Here is an 18,655-nt window from a genome sequence, read left to right on the forward strand (position 1 = left end):
TCTCATTTTCTAAATGGGTAAACGGAGGCCCAGAAAAAAATAGTATAAATTGTCCAATGTCAAATGCATGATAAAGGGCAAATCCGAGACTGTTTGACAGCAATACCCACCACTCAGATCTTACCCATCTACCTTGCTGCTTGTTGCCAGGAAACGGGAGACCAGGAAGTTCTGCCTTACTCCTAGACTCAGCCTGCAGCTCTACTACATCCCTGTGCTGGCGCCTCAGGTGACTGGACAGGGGAGGCTCAGGGCCAAATGGACCATGGAAGAGGCATGGAGGAGTTAAGAGCAGAGGTCTCAGCAGATAAGACAAGGAGTGGGGGTGGGGGCGCCCACTGGCAGCCTGCCTCCCAGGCTCGGGGACCAGCATCATCACCTTAGACTGTGGAGCTGAGCGATACTTGGGAGGGGAGTCTTCCAGGTCAATAGCCTCCCCTCTTATCTTTGTAATGGAATTAGGAGTGCTGATCAGTAAACTGAGGCATTTCCTCCTCAGGGACCTCCGTTCAGTAAAGCCAGACCTTAGCTACACCACAGAGAAGAAATTAAGAAATTAAGGATGAGCCAGAGTGAAGTAGGGTTAGTGAGTTTACTAAGCAGAGACAAGACAGGGGGTGGGGGTGGGGGTGCCACACACTTAAGGCTTTTCAAGAGCACCTGCCTAAATTAATGGTTTGGCCTTCTTGCTCAAAGGATACAGTCTACAACCAGCTTAGAACAGGAGGCATGACAGGCACAGATTCTGTTAAACTCAAGGCCACGCGCCTTCCAGCCCCGAGGAAACATGGCCCCATTGTTGTTTTAACACATTTTTCAGTTTTGTTTTTGTTTTATTGATACAGGGTTTCTCTGTGTATCTCTGGCAGTCCCTGAAACTCACCCTGTAAACCAGGTTGGCCTCTGCCTCCTGGGTGCTGGGATTAAAGGCGTGCACCACCACACCCAGCAATGTTTTAACATCTTTGCTTAAGACATATTTTAGAAAAGAGAATATTGTCCCTCTAGGTAACCTTCACAGTGGAGGTTGTTAGCGCTACTGAAATTCTTTGCTTTCAGCTAAGAAAGAGAAAGCCTGAGGCAGATGACCAGAGCTCATTAGTGTTGGTGGAGTGTGTGTGTTTGTGCGTGCGTGTGCGCGCGCGCGTGTGTGTGTGTGTGTGTGTGTGTGTGTGTGTGTGTGACTGTGTATGTATGTGACTGTGTGATTGTGTGTGAGTGTGACTGTGTGTATAAGTGTGAAGCCACATTCATCCTCACCCAGAACCGTAAAACCCAAGCAATGCTTATCTCTGACCTTAAAAGGTCAACAGTGTTTTTTTCAGTGTCACAGACAAGTGACCCTCAGCAAAAGCTCTTCCATTTACTTGAGTTTATGACACAGAACACTAATGTGCCTTCACGCAGTATAGAAACTGAGCCCAAGAGGTTAAATGACTTGACTACGGTCCTGGGGGACTGGGCTTTGGTAACTGGAGCACCCAGGCTGGGAGAAAGTCCTAACAGGTGTGTGTACCCCCTTATTCCCCAAATCCCTAGGATCCGGAAGCATCTGGTAAGCCTGAGCTGGGAGAGCTGGCTTCCTTCCTGGGCCAAGCAGACCCGTGGTACGAAAGCACTGTCAACACTCTGTGTCCTGCCATCCTCAAGCTGGCCGAGATGGTAGGAGCAGCTGGGAGGGAGGGAAGGAGGGAGGGGAGAGGGTGGGACAAGTGTGAGTGGCATGAATGAAAATGGAGAAAGTTTTAAAAGCTCGGATGGGGCAGGAGGCAGAATCAGGAGGAGACCCTCAGTTAGATACTGTGTGTGACCCTTGAGCGCAGAGCCAACACCATGGGATCTGTTTAGTTTCCACAGTGGGTAACAAAGTAACAAAACAAGTTGTGACACACTGTCCTCTGTCCTTGGAACCCTGGGCCTGACTTCCCAACTGCACCTGCCATCCCTTAACCATGACTGACAGGGGCAGGATAGAGGGGGTGGGGTGGGGTGGGGTGGGGGTAGGGTGGGGTGGGGTGGGGTGGGGTGGGGTGGGGTGGGGTGGGGGCATGGCTGTCTTGACAGAGCCTGTAGGTCTTTATACTTATTCTAGCTTGCTGCCACACAGGCTGCAAAGGGCTTGGTTTTTTTTTTTTTTTAATACATTGTCATTTGCTCATCAGGTTTTTTACTTAGGGTTTAATATTTTCAAGGAATAAAAGAACTTTTAATCTTTGTGACTTCTGCCTTTTGAAGCTTTTTAAAAATATCTCTCTGTCTCTGTCTCTGTGTCTCTGTCTCTGTCTCTCTCTCTCTCTCTCTCTCTCTCTCTCTCTCTCTCTCTCTGTGTGTGTGTGTGTGTGTGTGTGTTAGGGGGCGTGTATACAACAGCACTCGTGTGGAGGTCAGGGGACACTTTATGGAGTCAGATCTCTCTTTCCACTTTTACATCCACTTCTGGATGTTGAACTCGAGTTTCCAGGCTTTTACAAGACACTGTGCTCTGAGCCATGTCACCAGTCCTGACAGTCTTGCTCTTAAGGCCTGAGGTCTCAATGTTCAAACACCTTTACAGCCTGGGCTTTTACATCGAAATAACTATCCCTCACGGAAATTGTTTTTGTCCATCTGAGGTGCTTTTTCCAGAGGGTTAGCCTGTTATCTCAAAGCTGTTAGCTGTATAAACCACCCTGTCTCCTCTCTTTGGTGTTTGCTTGTGTCCCTAACTGAACTCTTACATCCGTGCGATGCTATTTCTGGGAGCCTGTGTTTTCCTGGATCTAGGCAGTTCTGTACAAATTAATATGGTTCTGTTTTGATATAAGGAAGGGTAAGCCTACAATGTTATTTTTCTTTTACAGACATTTTCAGAATATACTAATTTACTTTTCCTGATAAGCTTTAGGTCTTGTGTGTTATTTTACATTTTATATATTTTTATTAAATATTTATTTTGTGTACATGTGCATATGCATGCACACATGTATGTAGGTGCCTGTGGAGGTTAGAAGAGGGCGCTATGTCCCTTGGAGTTAGAGTCACAGGCGGTTGTGAGCCTCCCAACAGAGATGCTGGGAACCTAACTCTGGTCCTCCAAAAGAAACAGCAAGAGCACTTAACCACTGAGCCATCTCACCAGACCCAATTTTTAAAAATCAACTGGGATTTTGGTTAAAGAGAAGCATCATCCTCTTGCACATACTAAGCGTCGCTTTCTGGAAACATCATGTAGCTTCCTGGGTGCTTTATTTTATGCCTGTGGGGACCGTGCAGTCGTTCCTGTATAGTCTCTACTCAGTCCTTGCTACGTTTATTCCTCGCATCTAGTAGTGTACTTCTGTCACGGTAAGTACATCTTCCTCTCTTCCTAACCAGAAATAACGTATTGCCAATATAACAGGGAGCTGCCGATTTATATAGTGTACTTGTCAAATTACTCATTTGTTTCTTAAAAGTTAAGCTTTGAAAACACAGCGCAAGCCGGAGCCATTTGCTTTTTGACTGGCCACTGAGCTAAGGTCTCCGCTGTTTCTCACCGGCCTGGTTGGGATTGTCATCTTACACGTGCCAGGCACACAAAGATGTCTGGCTGTGTGGGCCTGCTTTCTGAATAGCACATGAAGATGTTTTTGTGTGTGCGCACGTGCAGGTGCACGCACACACACACACACACACACACACTCACAAGCCTGTTTAGCAGGGTATTAAAATATATTTCCCCCTTGAAAGTCAGAGTTTGTGGGAGACACTTCAATGGAGGCCCATTGGCCTCTCTTCTCTTGGTAGCTTTTTCTTCCAACCAGGACACATAAAAGATGTGCTTCATCCCTCTCCTCATTAATCATTCATATAATCTTTCCAAAAGCAGCTTCCATGTGAAGGGCCCGGAGTCACTGTAAACTGTGATGTATTACCAGAATAATTTGAGGGGTGGTTGAGATAGACTTCTCTGTGTAGCTCTGGCTGTCCTGGAACTCACCATATAGACTAGGTTGGCCTTGAACTCATGAAGATCCACCAGCCTTTGCCTCTGCCCCTTGAGCAATGGGATTAAAGGTGTGCACCACTATGCCTGGCTAAGCATGGTCTTCTTTGAGGGGATAGTTCAATGAATCAGATGTGAGAGTCAGAAGGGATTTTGGAGTCAACATTCAATATTTAAAACAAATCTAAGTCTTTTTCCCAACTCTGGTGTCACAGCGTGAGCATCCCCAGCTTGGAAACCCACAACCTGAAATGCTCTAACACCCACAGATGTGTGAACACTGTCACGATGCTGCACATGGAAAAGTCCACACCCGCCCTCATGTGACAGGTCAAAGTCACGGCACAGGCACACTGAAAATGTGTGAGCTTATCTTCAGGCGAAGAGGATGAGGTCCATGTGAGACAAAGTGAATTTCATGTTTTACGCTTGAGCCCCATGGCTGTCTCATCATCCACACACAAGTGTTCCATAATCCAAAGGGAGAAAACGGCAGAGTTAGAAACGCCTCTCTGGTCCCAAGCATTTCCGGTGAGGGGTACCCTGCCTGGATCCCAGTCTACATAGATGCTCTATTCTGTGTGTGTGAAGATCATTTGCTCTACTGTCACAAGTCTAAGAAGCCACAGAAGACAGGGGCTGAGTGCATTCCCTGCAGCGTGACAATATTACTGGATTGTTTACTTTGAGACAGAGTCTCACTGTGTGGCTGCTTCTTTTGCCTTAGCCACCCAAGGAGCAGGGACTACAGACACATGCCATCTCGTTTGGTTTATTATTGTATTGAGTTTATTGGTAGATTCAGGGGTGGCCAGAGCTGAAAGGGACATTGTCTGGCTATCTACAGATTGCTCAGGCCTCAAAAACGTTTGAATAATTCTTGCCTCAGGCTTCCAGATAGTGAGTAGCCAATCCAAAACTAGAAAGATGAGGGCGCTGTCATCATTAGTTACACCTCAAGGAGCTAGCACAATGTCTTACAGCTCGGTAAGTCTGTACAAATGAAATTAACCATTTCCCTGAGAAGATGGAGTCTCGTTAGAAGCAGTTTGCGTTTTGGTTAGAAGTTAAAAAAAAACCAGCCAGGCGTGGTGGCGCACGCCTTTAATCCTAGCACTCAGGAGGCAGAGACAGGCGGATTGCTATGAGTTTGAAGCCAGCCTGGTCTACAAAGCAAGTCCAGGACAGCCAAGGCTACACAGAGAAACCCTGTCTCGAAAAACCAAAAAAGGAAGAAAGAAGAAGAAGAAGAAGAAGAAGAAGAAGAAGAAGAAGAAGAAGAAGAAGAAGAAGAAGAAGAAGAAGAACCACCACCAGATGGAAAGGCTTGGAGCAGGTTGAAGGATTGGCCAGATTTGGTTATTACAGGGAATATGGAGGCTTACTTTGTAGTTTCTCCCTGAGACAATGGCACCTCCCCCTAGCAGCCTGGATGGGGTGGGGCGCTGCTGAAGCCACTGTTTCTGTTCCTCACAGCCTCCCTGCTTGGACACATCCCGGCCTGTGGACCCCTTTATTCTGGATGTCATCACTTACTATGTCCGCATGGGCACCCAACCCGTCTATTTCCAGCTCTACAAGGTCAAGGTAAGTCCCCCCCCCCCACTGGGGTCCCCAGGGTGCCACGGCAGCCTGTAGGACCTACCAACCCACCACACAAATGCTCTGGCTCTGGGGAGATGCGGGTCAGTAGGCTGCAGCCAGTTCCTGGCTGCTCTTAGCAACCGCATAGTCGCAGTGTCTGGACAAACCAGTTCATTGTTAACTTCAAAGACCTCAGACTCAGCAGAGGACAGGGAGTCAGGGCCAGGCCGTTCTGAACTGTCTTCCGTCCTCTGTTCACAAATCCCAAGGCACTCTCATTTTCTCTCTTCAGCCTCTTGGAGGCCTTCAGATCCCTGCTCCACTCACACCTATTACTGCTTTTTCTTTCCGGCTCTTATCTTCCATACAAAACCCAAGCCCAGAGCAGAAGAGCCACATACCTTTCCGAGGCCCACCTTGGAACAAAGAATCCAAGGCCATCTGACCCATGGAGATCCCCAGCCAGTTTCCTGTTCCTATGAGACGGTGGCTGTTCATCATGTTCCTCAAGCCCTTCCCTTCCTTCAGCAAGTGGCCTTCCTACCATTAGAGCCCCACCCCACCCCCACCCCCGATGCCCTGTCCATGCACAGAATGCATCACATCCGCTCCAGTCCTCACAGGGCCTCTCCTGGTGCACAGGGACCTCCTCCAGTTCAGTGTGAGCTCCTTCATCTAGGCCGGTGACCAGAAAGGTGCACCTCCGCCTGGGCCTTCTTACGTAGCTGCCCACTTTCACCTGTCTCTTTCATTTGCGCTTGGTCGGCAGAACCCAGGAACTTGCGGGCTGTTTTTCCATGTAGGGTGTTTTTAACATTGAACTTCAAGTGTCGGGCTTTCCCCAGGCCTCGGTGGTCTCTCCTTCCTGTTTTTCTCTTCTTCTTCTTCTTCTTCTTCTTCTTCTTCTTCTTCTTCTTCTTCTTCTTCTTCTTCTTCTTCTTCCTCTTCTTCCTCTTCTTCCTTTTTTCTTTTTTGGCTTTGTAGACCAGCCTGGCCTCGGATTCACAGAGATGTGCCTGCCTCTGCCTCCCCCAGTGCTGGGATTACAGGCGTGCTCCAGCACAGCCGGATTCCTACTGCGTTTTCAAGCTCCATACCTTTGATGGCTCTAAACAGTGAGAGAAAATTTAGCTTTCAAGATTTTTTTTTCCTTCAGTTCTCAAAATGACCCATTTCTTATCAGCTGATGCGGGCAGGTAGCCATTTGTGGAAGCTGTGGTTTCTTCTGTCTCTGTCTTAATGTTGATTAGCTTTCTTAGTGGTCCTTGCTGTAGGACACAGGAAGTGGCTAGCACACACCTACAGCCTGGTTTTATTCTGCCCAAGGCCTTAAAGCTAGAGAGCACATGGATGGACTGAGTCCTGGGGTCCAGGAGATGGTGGGGCTGCGGGGTAGGGTTCCTGAGTCCCAGGCCAGAGATGGAGAAAATTTCACTGTTCTCCATCTAAGCTGGACCAGCCACTGCTTTAGACTCACAGCCCTGCTGCAGGCCCCTGCTCTGCTTTGCATCACATTCTAACATTCTGCTTTTTCCCAGAATATTCAAATATGTCACAGGAAAAAAAAAAAAAAGGGATGGTTAGTAATTCGCACAAAAAGTAAGGCATTTGGACTGAGATTCACCATTGTGCCAGGCACAGTGGTACACACCTATAATTGACAGCACTTGGAAGGTCAAGGCAGGAGAATCACCATTTCCAGGCCAACTTGAGCTGCACAGTGAGACCGTGTCCTGTCTCAGAAAACAAAACAAACAAAAAACAAAAGATTCAACTGGGAGATGAGCTTGATCAGACGGTGCATGAAGAAACAGTAGTAAGGTGTTTGCTGCAGCAGCAGCAGCAGCAGTCGCGTCAGCCACTCTGCGTTCCATGCAAGCATGGGCACAGGGACTGGAGAACGGTGTGGTGGCTAGCAGCATTTGTTCTTCTGGAGGGCCTGGGTTAGATTCCCAGCACCCACATGGTGGCTGTCACTGTCCATAACTCCAAGGGTGCCCACGATGCTGACATACACGGGAGCAAAACACTCATACACATAATTTTTTTCATGTTTCTTTTTATTTTATTTATTTATTTTGTTTTGGGTTTTGTTTTTGAGACAGGGTCATTTATGTAGTCCTGGCTGTCCTGCAACTTGCTATGTAGACCAGGCTGGCCTTGAAATCACAGAGATCTGCCTTCCTCTGCCTCCTGAGTACTGGGATCAAAGGTGTGGACCACCTTGCCCTGATTAAAATAAATCTTTAAAAAAGAACAAAATGACAAATACATGTTTGTGGCTGGGATGTGCGGTTCTTTTGGTATGTGCGCGTTGTGGAACTGTGTTAGTCGGGCTGGTTAATGTGCATGTTACTTTGCCCTTACATTTCACGGCACAAGCACAACCTACTTAAGAATATAATATAGGCCAGGCACTGTGGCACACACCTTGTAATTCCAGCACTTGGGGAGGCAGAGGCAGACAGATCATTGTGAATTCAAGGCCAGCCTGGTCCATAAAGTGAGTCCAGGACAGCCAAGGCTACACAGAGAAGCCCTGTCTCAAAAAAAAAAAAAAAAAAAAAGAATATAATATGTTGCTATGAACTGTAGATATCCATCATACTGTACAGTTGTTCCCTTGGCCTTGGTCCTTTTTTTTTTCCCAAGTTTTTTTTATTTGTTTCTTTGTTTTTCTGAGACAGGGATTCTCTGTGTAGCCTTGGCTGTCCTGGACTCACTTTGTAGACCAGGCTGGCTTCGAACTCAGAACAATTTTCCTGCCTCTGCCTCCCGAGTGCTGGGATTAAAGGTGGGTGCCACCACTGCCTGGCTCTTTGCTCCTTCTTTATAGCTGGAGTTTTCAATCTTTTATCAGTACCTGGTAAACAGATTTGATCAGATTTAGTACCTCCTCATTCTTCCTCTCCAGATGTAACTGACAAGAACTTTTCAGATCAGCTTGGAAAGGGCATCTATTAGCTTACACTGCTGACAGGGTCAGGGCTGAGGTGGCTGTCACTGTGCAGCTCAGAACTAGCCTTGGCAGGTGGGTGGCTGGAGCTCCTCGGGCTGTGGGAACAGAAGTGTTCTCTGATCCCCCTCTTCCCCTCCCTCTTCCCCTCCCACCTCCCCTCCCTCCTGCGCCTTCTCTCTAGATCTTCACCAACCTGAGTCATGACCCTACAGAGGATATTTTCCTCACTGAGCTGAAGGTGACGATCCAAGACTCCAAGGGCCCTAAAGGTAAGCTTCTCCCCATTTTCCAGAGCTCACCCCACTCAACTTCCTCCATGCTTGCTCTCCTGCCTCTCACCTGATGTCACACCACGGTCACCTTGCTGTGTCACGGGCTTCTGCTGCATCCTGGGAAGACTGTCTTTCAGTCTGGGGGTTGCTGCCTTTCCAGCCGGGGACAGCCAGGTCTATGCAGCAGCTATGCCTCAATGAGATGGGGGAGGGGATCTCACCTTACACCCCCTCTTATCTCCCCTCAGAAGGCTCTTCACCTCGAAGGAGAGGGGCAGCTGAGGGCCCAGGAGCTGAGCTGTCCGTGTGCTACCAGAAGGTAAGTGTCACTGACACAGCCAACAGGGACACGGGAGGCACAGCAAATGAAAACCACCAGCCTCTGGGATGTGAGGGGTGTAGACAGAGCCAAAAGAATAGTGCCACCACCACCACCCCAATTTCTTGAAGAAACCACCAGACTCTTTTCTGCCTCCAGAGCATTCTGCAAAGATGGAGTCGGGGCGAGATTGATCTTACATGCAAACAAAGCGGCAGTGTGCTCTGAGAAACTAGAGGGTTGGATGGACACAGCAGTGCATGTCTGTAAACCTAGCATTGGGGAGCCGAGACAGGTGGATCTCTGTGAGCCTGAAGCCAGCTAGGACTGCATAACGAGACCATGTCTGAGAGAGAGAGAGAGAGAGAGAGAGAGAGAGAGAGAGAGAGAGAGAGAGAGAGAGAGAGAGAGAGAGAGAGGAAGAGAAGAGAAGAAAGAGGAGAGAGAGAGTTGGTTTCTTGCTCAAAAACTTCTTCCTTATGAGCTGCCCATCTAGAAGTCTGACTGGCTTCTTGGAGACTAGAAATGTCTGAACCACTCCCCACAACTCCTTATTGGTCAGTACCGCAGGGAGAACCCCGGGGTCAGGGTGGAAGCATGGGAGAAGTGAGACAGGATGCTGCAGGGGAGAGGCAAGCCCTCAGGACCGCCTCTTCTGCTCTTCAATCCCCATCCTCAGGCCCTGCTCAGCCACAGGCCCCGAGAGGTCATCGTTTCTCTGAGGGCCACCGAGTTGGTCCTGAAGGCCATTCCTGCTGGTGACACTGAAGGTGAGGAGTTTGGAAGGATGAGGAGGAAACTAGGGAGAGACGAGGAAAAAGGGCTCGCCTCTCTGTTGGGACGTGTTGGGTTTTACATATTGTTCAAAGATAAAAAATAAATGAAAGAATAAAATGGAGTAGCAGTTAAAAACAGCCAGCTTATATAGACATAGCATAGCATAGTATTAGCTTCCATTGAGAGCTCCCTGGCCCCCTGAAAGGATAAAAGGGTGGCAACACAGATTAGCATCATGGAACACATCTTCCAAAAACTTAACAGCACTCTGCTAGCTGTGGGACCTCGTCCTGAGCGCGTGAAGTCTCTGAGATAATGTTGTCAGTGCTCCTAACTCTTACCTGAGAGGAAACTTCCAGGTCACCTCTGCAGGAGACTCCAAATGGCTTCTGAGCCAAGCACACTCACTTGGTGCTCCTCTCTGCCGACCCCCCACTGTTTCTGAGAACTGCAAAATTCCAGGTTAGGCCTCGGGGATGTGACCCATACAGACTTGGGGAAGGTCATTTCTGAGCATACAATAAGGTTCATCTAGGCAGAATTATATCGGCTCACCACTCTCCCCCACAGCACCTAGAACGTACCTGGCACACAGGAGATGCTCCGTAGGTTGGTGTGGTCACCCAGGTCTATGATCCCAGCACTTAGGAGGCTGAGGCAAGAAGATCATGAATTCAAAGCCAACCCGGGCTATGTCGTGAAACCCAGTCACAGGCAAATGGACATTCAAGCAAACATTTGCTGAAAAAGTAATACTTTATGTCCCACAAATTTTCCTAAAATGAGTGACTGTGACACTATTCCGGAAGAAATGCAGAATGAAACTACACAGAAGCCTTGTGAAGAAGCCACTCCGTTGCCTCCTCTTTTGTCCAACTACCAGCAGTGACTGTCTCTAAAGTTCCCTGTGGCTTTGCCCATGTTCGCTGCCTACGTTTCTCCGTAGACCAGGCTGGTCTCGAACGTGGCACCCCTTGCCCCGCCTCCTGCACCAGTGTTCTTATAGAGGCATCTGGCAAAAAGAAGAGACTCAAGGAATAGTTAACACTTTCTGGCAAGGCCACTCCCAGGCGAGTGTTTTAGGTGGCCGTGACAGAAGAAAGACATTCTTTCCTTCTAGCATGCTGGCGTCATGAGGGCACTCAGCACCCAGCGCCTCCTGCTCTAGAGGAGGCCTGAGGAGTGGCCTGAGGAGCAGGAGGAGCTAGGTAGGCAGACTTCACACCCACACCTTTGCCACCTGCTGCTTGTGTGGCTTTGGGCAAGTGTTTGGGCAAGTGACGCGTCACTTTTATACTCTTAAATAGAAAATATAGGTAATAGAAACTAGTTTGTGCACACGTACACAGTAAATACGACTGTTAGCTCTGTCTGTGGGGAGCCTGGTGGTGCACGCTCAGTACCTGAGCTAGCTCGGGACGGAGAGCAACGGGACCAGAGCAAGGAGTTTGAGACCAGAAGAAGAAGGGTGGGGCTAGAGAGATGGCTCAGTGGTTAAAGAGTGCCACCTGCTCTTCCAGAGGTCCTGAGTTCAATTCCCAGCAACCACATGTGGCTCATAACCATCTATAATGTAATCTGATACCCTCTTCTGCAGATAAAGCACTCATATACAATAAATAAAATAAATAAATCTAAAAAAAAAAAAGAAGAGGGTGAGAGGGGAGGAGGGGAAGTATTGAATTTCTTTTTATTTTTCCCTTCATAAGATTCTCACTTGTATCCGAACCCTAAGCCCATCACCACAGGTGAGACCAGAACCATCCACGGAAGCACAAACTCCTCTGAGCAGCCTCTTTGGTTGGCAAGAGGTCTTAAGCCTGACAGTGGCATGCAATGGTGACTCGCTGATGTACACTATTAAGAAAGTGGCCTGGAGTCCGAGCTAGGGGTATGGCTTGCCACTCAAATGTTTATCTGGTACATTTGAGGTCCCAGGTTCAATTCCCAACACTACTGAATGCATTTAATAATAAAATTTACACTGGAGAGTGGTGGGCATCATGCCTTTAGTCCCAGTACTTAGGAGGCAGAGGCAGGCAGGTTTCTGAGTTCAAGGTCAGCCTAGTCTACAGAATGAGTTCTAGAACAGTCAGAACTACACAGAGAAACCGTCTCAAAAAACAAAACACAAAGAAGGACAAAGCTCAGTGTGCCGCACTCCTTTAATCCCAGCACGCGGGAAGAAGACGCAGGCAAATCTGAGCTCCAGGCCAGCCAGGCCTATGCAAGGGGACCATGTTCTCAATATGTGGCCCTGAGTGATAACTGTGGGTTCAGAAACATGGTTGACTCTCCAGGGGAGGGGATGGGAGAGGGAGAAAGGACAGAAGCTTGGTTAGGACCAACATGGAGCCCTGAAGTGGAGGCCGAGGCTGCAGGGTGGTGCGACCTGGACACAGGACAGGAAGACGGGCCTATGGCGGTCTTCTTAGGAGCCGGGAGCTCCAGCTTCCCACTCGCATACCCACCCCCATTTCCTTCAGTTTCAGGGTTCTCCCACTGCACCTCGCCGAATGCTCCAGGCTGCTCATGTCTGCACGTCAGCGTGACGGAGGTTGTCAAGTCCTCCAACCTGGCAGGAAGGTCGTTCACTGTGAGTTCGGGTGGACTGGGAAGGGGGCTGGGCAGAGGGAGAGGGTGTCCATGGGGAAGATGTTCAGAGAAGGGGGCAGATGGGGGCCCCTCACGCCTGTTGTGGGCCTCGGCAGCCCATGTGAGAGCTGAGACTCCCCTGATAACCACATTTGCCCTGCAGCCAGACTCCTACATGGCAGGTGACACCTGCAGCTCTCTCACCCTCACTGCTTTGCTGACCACCCTTGGCCCCTAGCTATGCCTTGACTGATCTTTAGTAACCAAGGTATAGACTCAGCCCATTTTCTCCCTCTCTGATGGCGTCTCTCAACTTCACTTACACTTAACTCAACCTTGAAGGCCCAAGATCCCACCTGAGCTCTCACTGGCATGGATATCCTGTGCACCACCCACCAGGCAGGCCACATGCCCAGAGCTTCTGAGATAAACCCTGCACCCACACTGACCAGGCCCTAGCAAACCCCTGGAGCCTTCGTGTCACTCACCTCCTTTCCCGTTGCCCTCGGAGTCTGTCATCTCTTTCTCTGCCTTTGATTTCTCCCTCCTTCTGCTCCTTCCTCTACAAATAGGCTCAGGTCTCTGCTCCATCGTAAAAAACAAGACATGAAGCTCTCCCTTGGCCACATTTTCTCTCTGGCCGCCAGATGCAGTTCCTTCCTCCTCTCCCTAGCTTTTAAAAAGATACTTCTAGAAGGCTGAGGTCCTTGTCCATGACTCCTATGCCTATGAGCTATGGCTTTGAACTTACCCCTCTACAGCAAAGTCACCTCCAAGTTGCAAAGCCAGTGGTCCCTATTCTTCCTTCCATTTCTTTATTGCAAAGTAATGTTTTCATCTGTAGATGAAAAGTTTCATTGTTTATTTTGGGAAAGGTCAAAAAGCAAAATAAGTTTACCAGTAATCTCAGTGCATGGTTAGGATGACTGGTAACAGTTTTGAGTATAAATACTTCGGTTTTTCTTCATTATTTTTATTTTATTATTATCTTTTTCGAGTCAGATCTTCCCTACCCCCACTTTTGTGCCCTCCCGGAACCCTGGGACACAGCTGTAGAAAAGCTACAGCTCTGTAACTGGGGCCCTCTGGGAGCAGGCCCCATCTTGACGTTTCCAGCACACGGTGTAACTGGCACACAGTAGGTCTCAGTGAGTGCTCCCTGCTCGTCAGACACCTAGAGTGCCCGGCATCTCAACCCTGAACTGGAAGCTCACCTTCTCGGAGGCAAGCTATCCACGGTAGTGGAGCTCTCGTTGCTCGGGGCTAACACTGTCTTGGGGTCACATCTGCCTTAGCGTAGGACAGCGTGGTGTTCCCGCTTGAAGCTGTAAGGTAAACCTTGGTCCCCCTCAGCTGCAGCTTCTCTTTGGGAGTCAGTAAATAGCGTGGCCAGGGGCTTTTGGCCATCCAAGCTACTCCACCCAGTACGTTCCCTTTGTTATCTCTTGCTGACTTGCCAAGTGAGACGCCAATAGCGCGGCTCCTCTCCTGGAACCCCATCAGATGGTAAACACAAAGCCACAGAGGGGAAGGTCGTCTCCTAGCCGGGAACAGCCAGAGCCCTGTGGCAGGCTTGGTGGACTTGTCTTTGGCTGGGTTGCGTGCTTGATAAGACACGTGTGACACCAGCAAGGCAAGGACAGAAGGAAGGAGGCTTTGGGTGGGGAACACAGGTGGTGCCAACTGGCCTGTTGTGGAGGAATGTCTTGAGTGGATGTAACAACTGTCAACAAAGCGCAGCTTAGCCAATCATCTGGGCAGGACAGGAAGTGGAAGGCGGGACTTCCTAGAGACGGGGCAGAGCCAAGATCAACAGTTGGGAGAAAGGAGAAAGATGGTTGACAGTGGACTGGGAAGGATCATAGTGGCAAATGCTTGGGATATATGTATGTTAGGAGGTTTAGAGTAGTTTATATTAGTTTACGAGTAGATTTGTATCAGTTTAGATTCTGCCCTGGCAGCTTTAAAGTACACTTCAGTCTCCCGTGTCAGTTGTTAGCCATCTTAGGCCAACCGATACAAATTATCTTGCAGAGTGATGCCCTTTGCAAAGCCGGCTGCTGGCCGTTGCCACTGGCCTCCATGGCTGCATTACAGATGTGTGCTGTTTTCGTAGTCCACAGCCTAGGAGACAGGGTGTACCTTGGCATGCAGACTCCAGGGGTAACCACACCAGACAGCTATGTGGGAGGAGCCTAGCAGATGACTCTGGTCATCTAGGGTCTGGGTCCTGCCAGACACTGGAAGCACCCTGTATACCACAGAGAAAAGAACCCTGAGGCAGAACCAGCGTGCTGAGTCCTACATTGGGGGAGCTCAGCAGGTCACACTCAGTTCCTCAGACCTCAGTCTCTTCACTTGGGTGACCCCCACTCCCCCACCATGTACCCTCGGTTTGAGCACGGACTGTAAACTGAATAACCCCAGATCCCCCAGGGCTTTCCTTGTGCAGGACCCTCATCCCTCTACCGCGCTTCTAGGTATTTCTGGAAGGTGACTAGTGACTCCCCAGTGCAGACAGTCATCCGCTTGACTGTCTAGTTACTGTCCACTGGGCTTCGCAGCCTACTCGCCTGCCCACAACACACCCTTCCCTCATAGCTAAGAGTTCCAGGGAACCCAAACTACTTCAGGCCCTATTGCAACCGGGGCACCTCCTCTCCCCTTTGTCACTCTCTGTTATGGCATCCCCCCCTCCCATCTACTGGAGGTTTGGGTACCATTTTTCTTCCCTCACAGCTTGGTCGTTCAGATTCACACGAGAGAAAAGGGGATCGGAGGAAAGGGCTTTAGACTAGGAGACAGAGAGAGAAAGAAAATACAAGAGTCTTCTTCGTCACCAAGACTACTGTTTATGCTTCTGTTCTTCTGGGAAATTCACAGTGACCACCACCACCAGTGATGTGCACCCATCACTAACACAGTGCTGTGCCCCACACACTATTCTAGGTACTCACCATGTAGCCTTGGCTGGCCCGGAACTCATAGATATCCACCTGCCTCTGCCTCCCAAGTGCTAGGGTTAAAGGTGTGCGCCACCATTCCAGGCATGTCCTCTTTAAAAAAAATAACCCATCAAGTCCAACTTGTGCTGCTCATATATTCCTGGGTGTGAGGCCATCCACTGGAGACCTGTGGACATACTAGGGTCCTCAAATAAATAAATACACCCTTAAATAAAACTGACTCCCTCCCTCCACACACACACCCCCACTGAAACCATCCCCTGTTTGCAGCTCCTCAGTGAGGACTTGTCCTATCTTGGGTTTCTATTGCTGTGATAAAACACTGACCAAAAATAACCTGGAGAGAAAAGGTTTTGTTTCAGCTTATAGCTTATAGCATATAGCTTATAGCTTATAGTTTACAACTAACTAACGCAAGACCCTGGAGGGAAGAACTGAAGCAGAGACCATGGGGAATGCTGTTCACTGGCTTGCTCCCCATGGCTTTGTCAGCCTGCTTTCTTGCACAGCTCAGGACCACCTGCCCACAGTGGACTGGAACCTCCCACATCAATTATTAATTTATAAAAAAAATAAAATACCCCATAGAGTTGCCAGTTGATGAGAGCACTTTCTTGACTGAGATTCCCTCCTGCCAGGACTCTAGATGGTGTGAGTGCACAGGGCTCCTGAGCCCCTTGGCCCTCCATGCTGGGACACTGATGGGCTTGCACTGTGCAGGCAACCACAGCCGCTGTGAATCCATGTGTGGATTCCAGAGGACACTGCTCAGCCTTGGTTCTCCCTGACCTCTGGCTTTTACACCCTTTCCACACCTTGTGTGATTCCTATAAGTGTCTAGGATTGAAAACACTTGGGAGAAACTGCCTCTGAGGTTTCCTGACACACGGGGGCTGCCTGTGTGCTACCCAGAGCTTCTGTCAATGTGGGGCACAGGACTCTACCAGGGCCTCTCTGGAAGTCCCCTCTGTCTGGAAGCAGAAGAATGTCTAGGCTGGTTTCCCCTGACTTACGGTTTCCCCTGACTTACAGTTTCCTAGACCCCGGTTACCTTTGCCCCCAGGTAAAGAATTGCGCATATAATTAAATGCTGAGAACTGGGGTCGCCTAGCAATATGGGTGCAATAGGAAGTGCTCAAGACACACCAGGGACTTTCGCTTGATAACCCGACACATACTGCCCACAGCATTTCTAGTTTGTATTCACAATGAAGCACAGCAGGTCAAGAACCACAGACCTGAGGCAGCGTCCAAGTGTGAGGGCCACCCAGAGGCAAGGTATGCAGCCGTGCAGTCACCAGCAGGGAAAGTGCAGGGGCCCCTTGGGGATAGAGAGTGGAGAAACACCAGGTCCCAGGGTAGGAAGTGTTGGCAGAGCCAGCTGCTGAGCAAAGGTGACATAAACCATTTCCCTGATGTAGACGGCAGCAAACACCTTCCGGACGTCCAGTATCCAAGTCCAGAGCCAAGACCAGAGGCGGCTCACGCTGTGGCTGGACAAGGATAGTCGGCGTACTTTCAGGGATGTGGTCAGGTGAGTGGGGCTCTCTACACAACCCCCCCCCCCAGGACTCCAGGCCCCACAGTCTCCTGCTTTTGGCCCACCGTACTTATCGGAGTCCAGATCTGTGGTTTTAGGCCACTGCCCTATGACCTGAGGCTAGTGCTAAATGCTCCCAGGATTCCTAGGGGCACACACAGCCTAAAAGCTCCCCTGGTCCAACTCCTCTGCCAGCACTGACTCTTCATTACAGACTCCCCATTTTTGGGGCACCTGTACCCCCATTTTGTGACTTTTGCAGGCTCTTCCTGGGGAGGTACATGCAAAGACTCAGTGACCTAGATCCAAGCACATCCCCACTATCAGAGAACCTTGGTGCACAATGACTTCCCTCTCTCATCTGTCCTCTGTCTTCTTTGTGACTTCCTCTGTGCCCCACAACAATTGGTCTGCCTTTCAAATGCACTGGCTGAATCTGGTCCCTGATATTCTTCTAAGCTAGTCTCTCTCCGCTGCAGATTTGAGGCTGGTCCCTGCCCAGAGCCGTGTTCTCGGGCTCAGAAATCCAAAATGGCGGGGCTCAACTCACACAGGCAGGAGACGGAGACGAAAGTGGCCAAACCCAATTCCCTTCTGATGCCCATCAACACATTCTCCGGCATCATCCAGTGAGCCTGGCAGGACAGTGGAAGATCTGGATCCAGCGGCAGCAGACCCAAGGAGGAGGAAACACACTACCCACCTACCCACAACACTCACACTGACAGCCCCACTGGGCAGCTGGGCCTGGACTGGGAGCCAGAGAATGGGAGCTGGATTGTGAAGGAGGAGGAGCCATGCCAAGCGTGCCAGATTGCTGGACAGAGCTGGGAAGAGATGAGCACGTACGCACACAACCCAGCTTCTTCCAGAAAACGTCATTCCTTGTGGTGACGTTCATCTCATTTCTCATGCTGTCTTCGTCACCCACTCACGCTCCCTTAGGGGATCCTGAGAACTGCTGCTGGCACAGCTGGGTGGTGCAGTGGTTAGAACACTTGCCTGGTATACAGGAGGCCTTGGGTTTGACGTCAGTGCCATAAAAAGGGGGTCAGAGCTGATGGGTGCAATGTTTGTAGAGTCCGGTGGCTGAGGACGAAACAGGAAGTATTATATAAACAACATTGTACCTGCTTCCGGCTGAGTCTGTACCGTCCTTTCCAGCCCTCAGGCCATGGTTCCTGGTGCGAAGGCTGGCCTGTCTCCGTAGAATGATAGGATCAATAAATACACACTAAACTGTTTCTGCTTGTGTGTGTGTGTGTGTGTGTGTGTGTGTGTGTGTGCGCGCACGCGCATGCACACGCACATGTGTCACAGTATATGTATCTCAGAGGACAATTTGTGGAAGCTGTTCTTTCCTCCCATGGTGTGGGTCTCGGGAACAGAACTCGGGCTGTGAGGCTCGGCACCAAGCACCCTTGCCCACCAAGCCGTGCCCACCAAGCCGTGCCCACCAAGCCGTGCCCACCAAGCCATGTCCTTGATCCTATTTGTACTGCAAAGAAGTCAGAAAACAGAACTTATCTAACCAAATGAATTCACTTCCACCAGGCAACAGTCTTGTGTCATTATTTATTGCTGTGTCTGTTCCCCTACTCTTCCCTCTCCTCATTTTTCTTAACTTAAGGACTCTTTTAAGCCCAGGGTAGCTTCAGAAAAGACAAAAACAAAAAACA

General features: G+C 49.6%; 1 protein-coding gene across 1 annotated transcript in view; it reads left to right on the plus strand.

Annotated features, from left to right (window-relative positions):
- The window catches only part of Pik3r6 (phosphoinositide-3-kinase regulatory subunit 6), a 33,621-nt gene extending 15,736 nt beyond the window's left edge, over positions 1–17,885 (plus strand). The window contains exons 11-19 of the mRNA XM_051167897.1: positions 151–229; positions 1,540–1,662; positions 5,441–5,551; positions 8,689–8,776; positions 9,028–9,098; positions 9,778–9,868; positions 12,362–12,471; positions 16,858–16,970; positions 17,456–17,885. Coding sequence (XP_051023854.1) covers positions 151–229; positions 1,540–1,662; positions 5,441–5,551; positions 8,689–8,776; positions 9,028–9,098; positions 9,778–9,868; positions 12,362–12,471; positions 16,858–16,970; positions 17,456–17,609 — 940 coding nt within the window. The 3' untranslated portion in view covers positions 17,610–17,885. The remainder of the gene's footprint in view (positions 1–150; positions 230–1,539; positions 1,663–5,440; positions 5,552–8,688; positions 8,777–9,027; positions 9,099–9,777; positions 9,869–12,361; positions 12,472–16,857; positions 16,971–17,455) is intronic.
- The last annotated feature ends 770 nt before the right edge of the window (positions 17,886–18,655 follow it).

Source organism: Acomys russatus, chromosome 25, assembly GCF_903995435.1.
Source record: "Acomys russatus chromosome 25, mAcoRus1.1, whole genome shotgun sequence".
Classification (NCBI taxonomy): domain Eukaryota; kingdom Metazoa; phylum Chordata; class Mammalia; order Rodentia; family Muridae; genus Acomys; species Acomys russatus.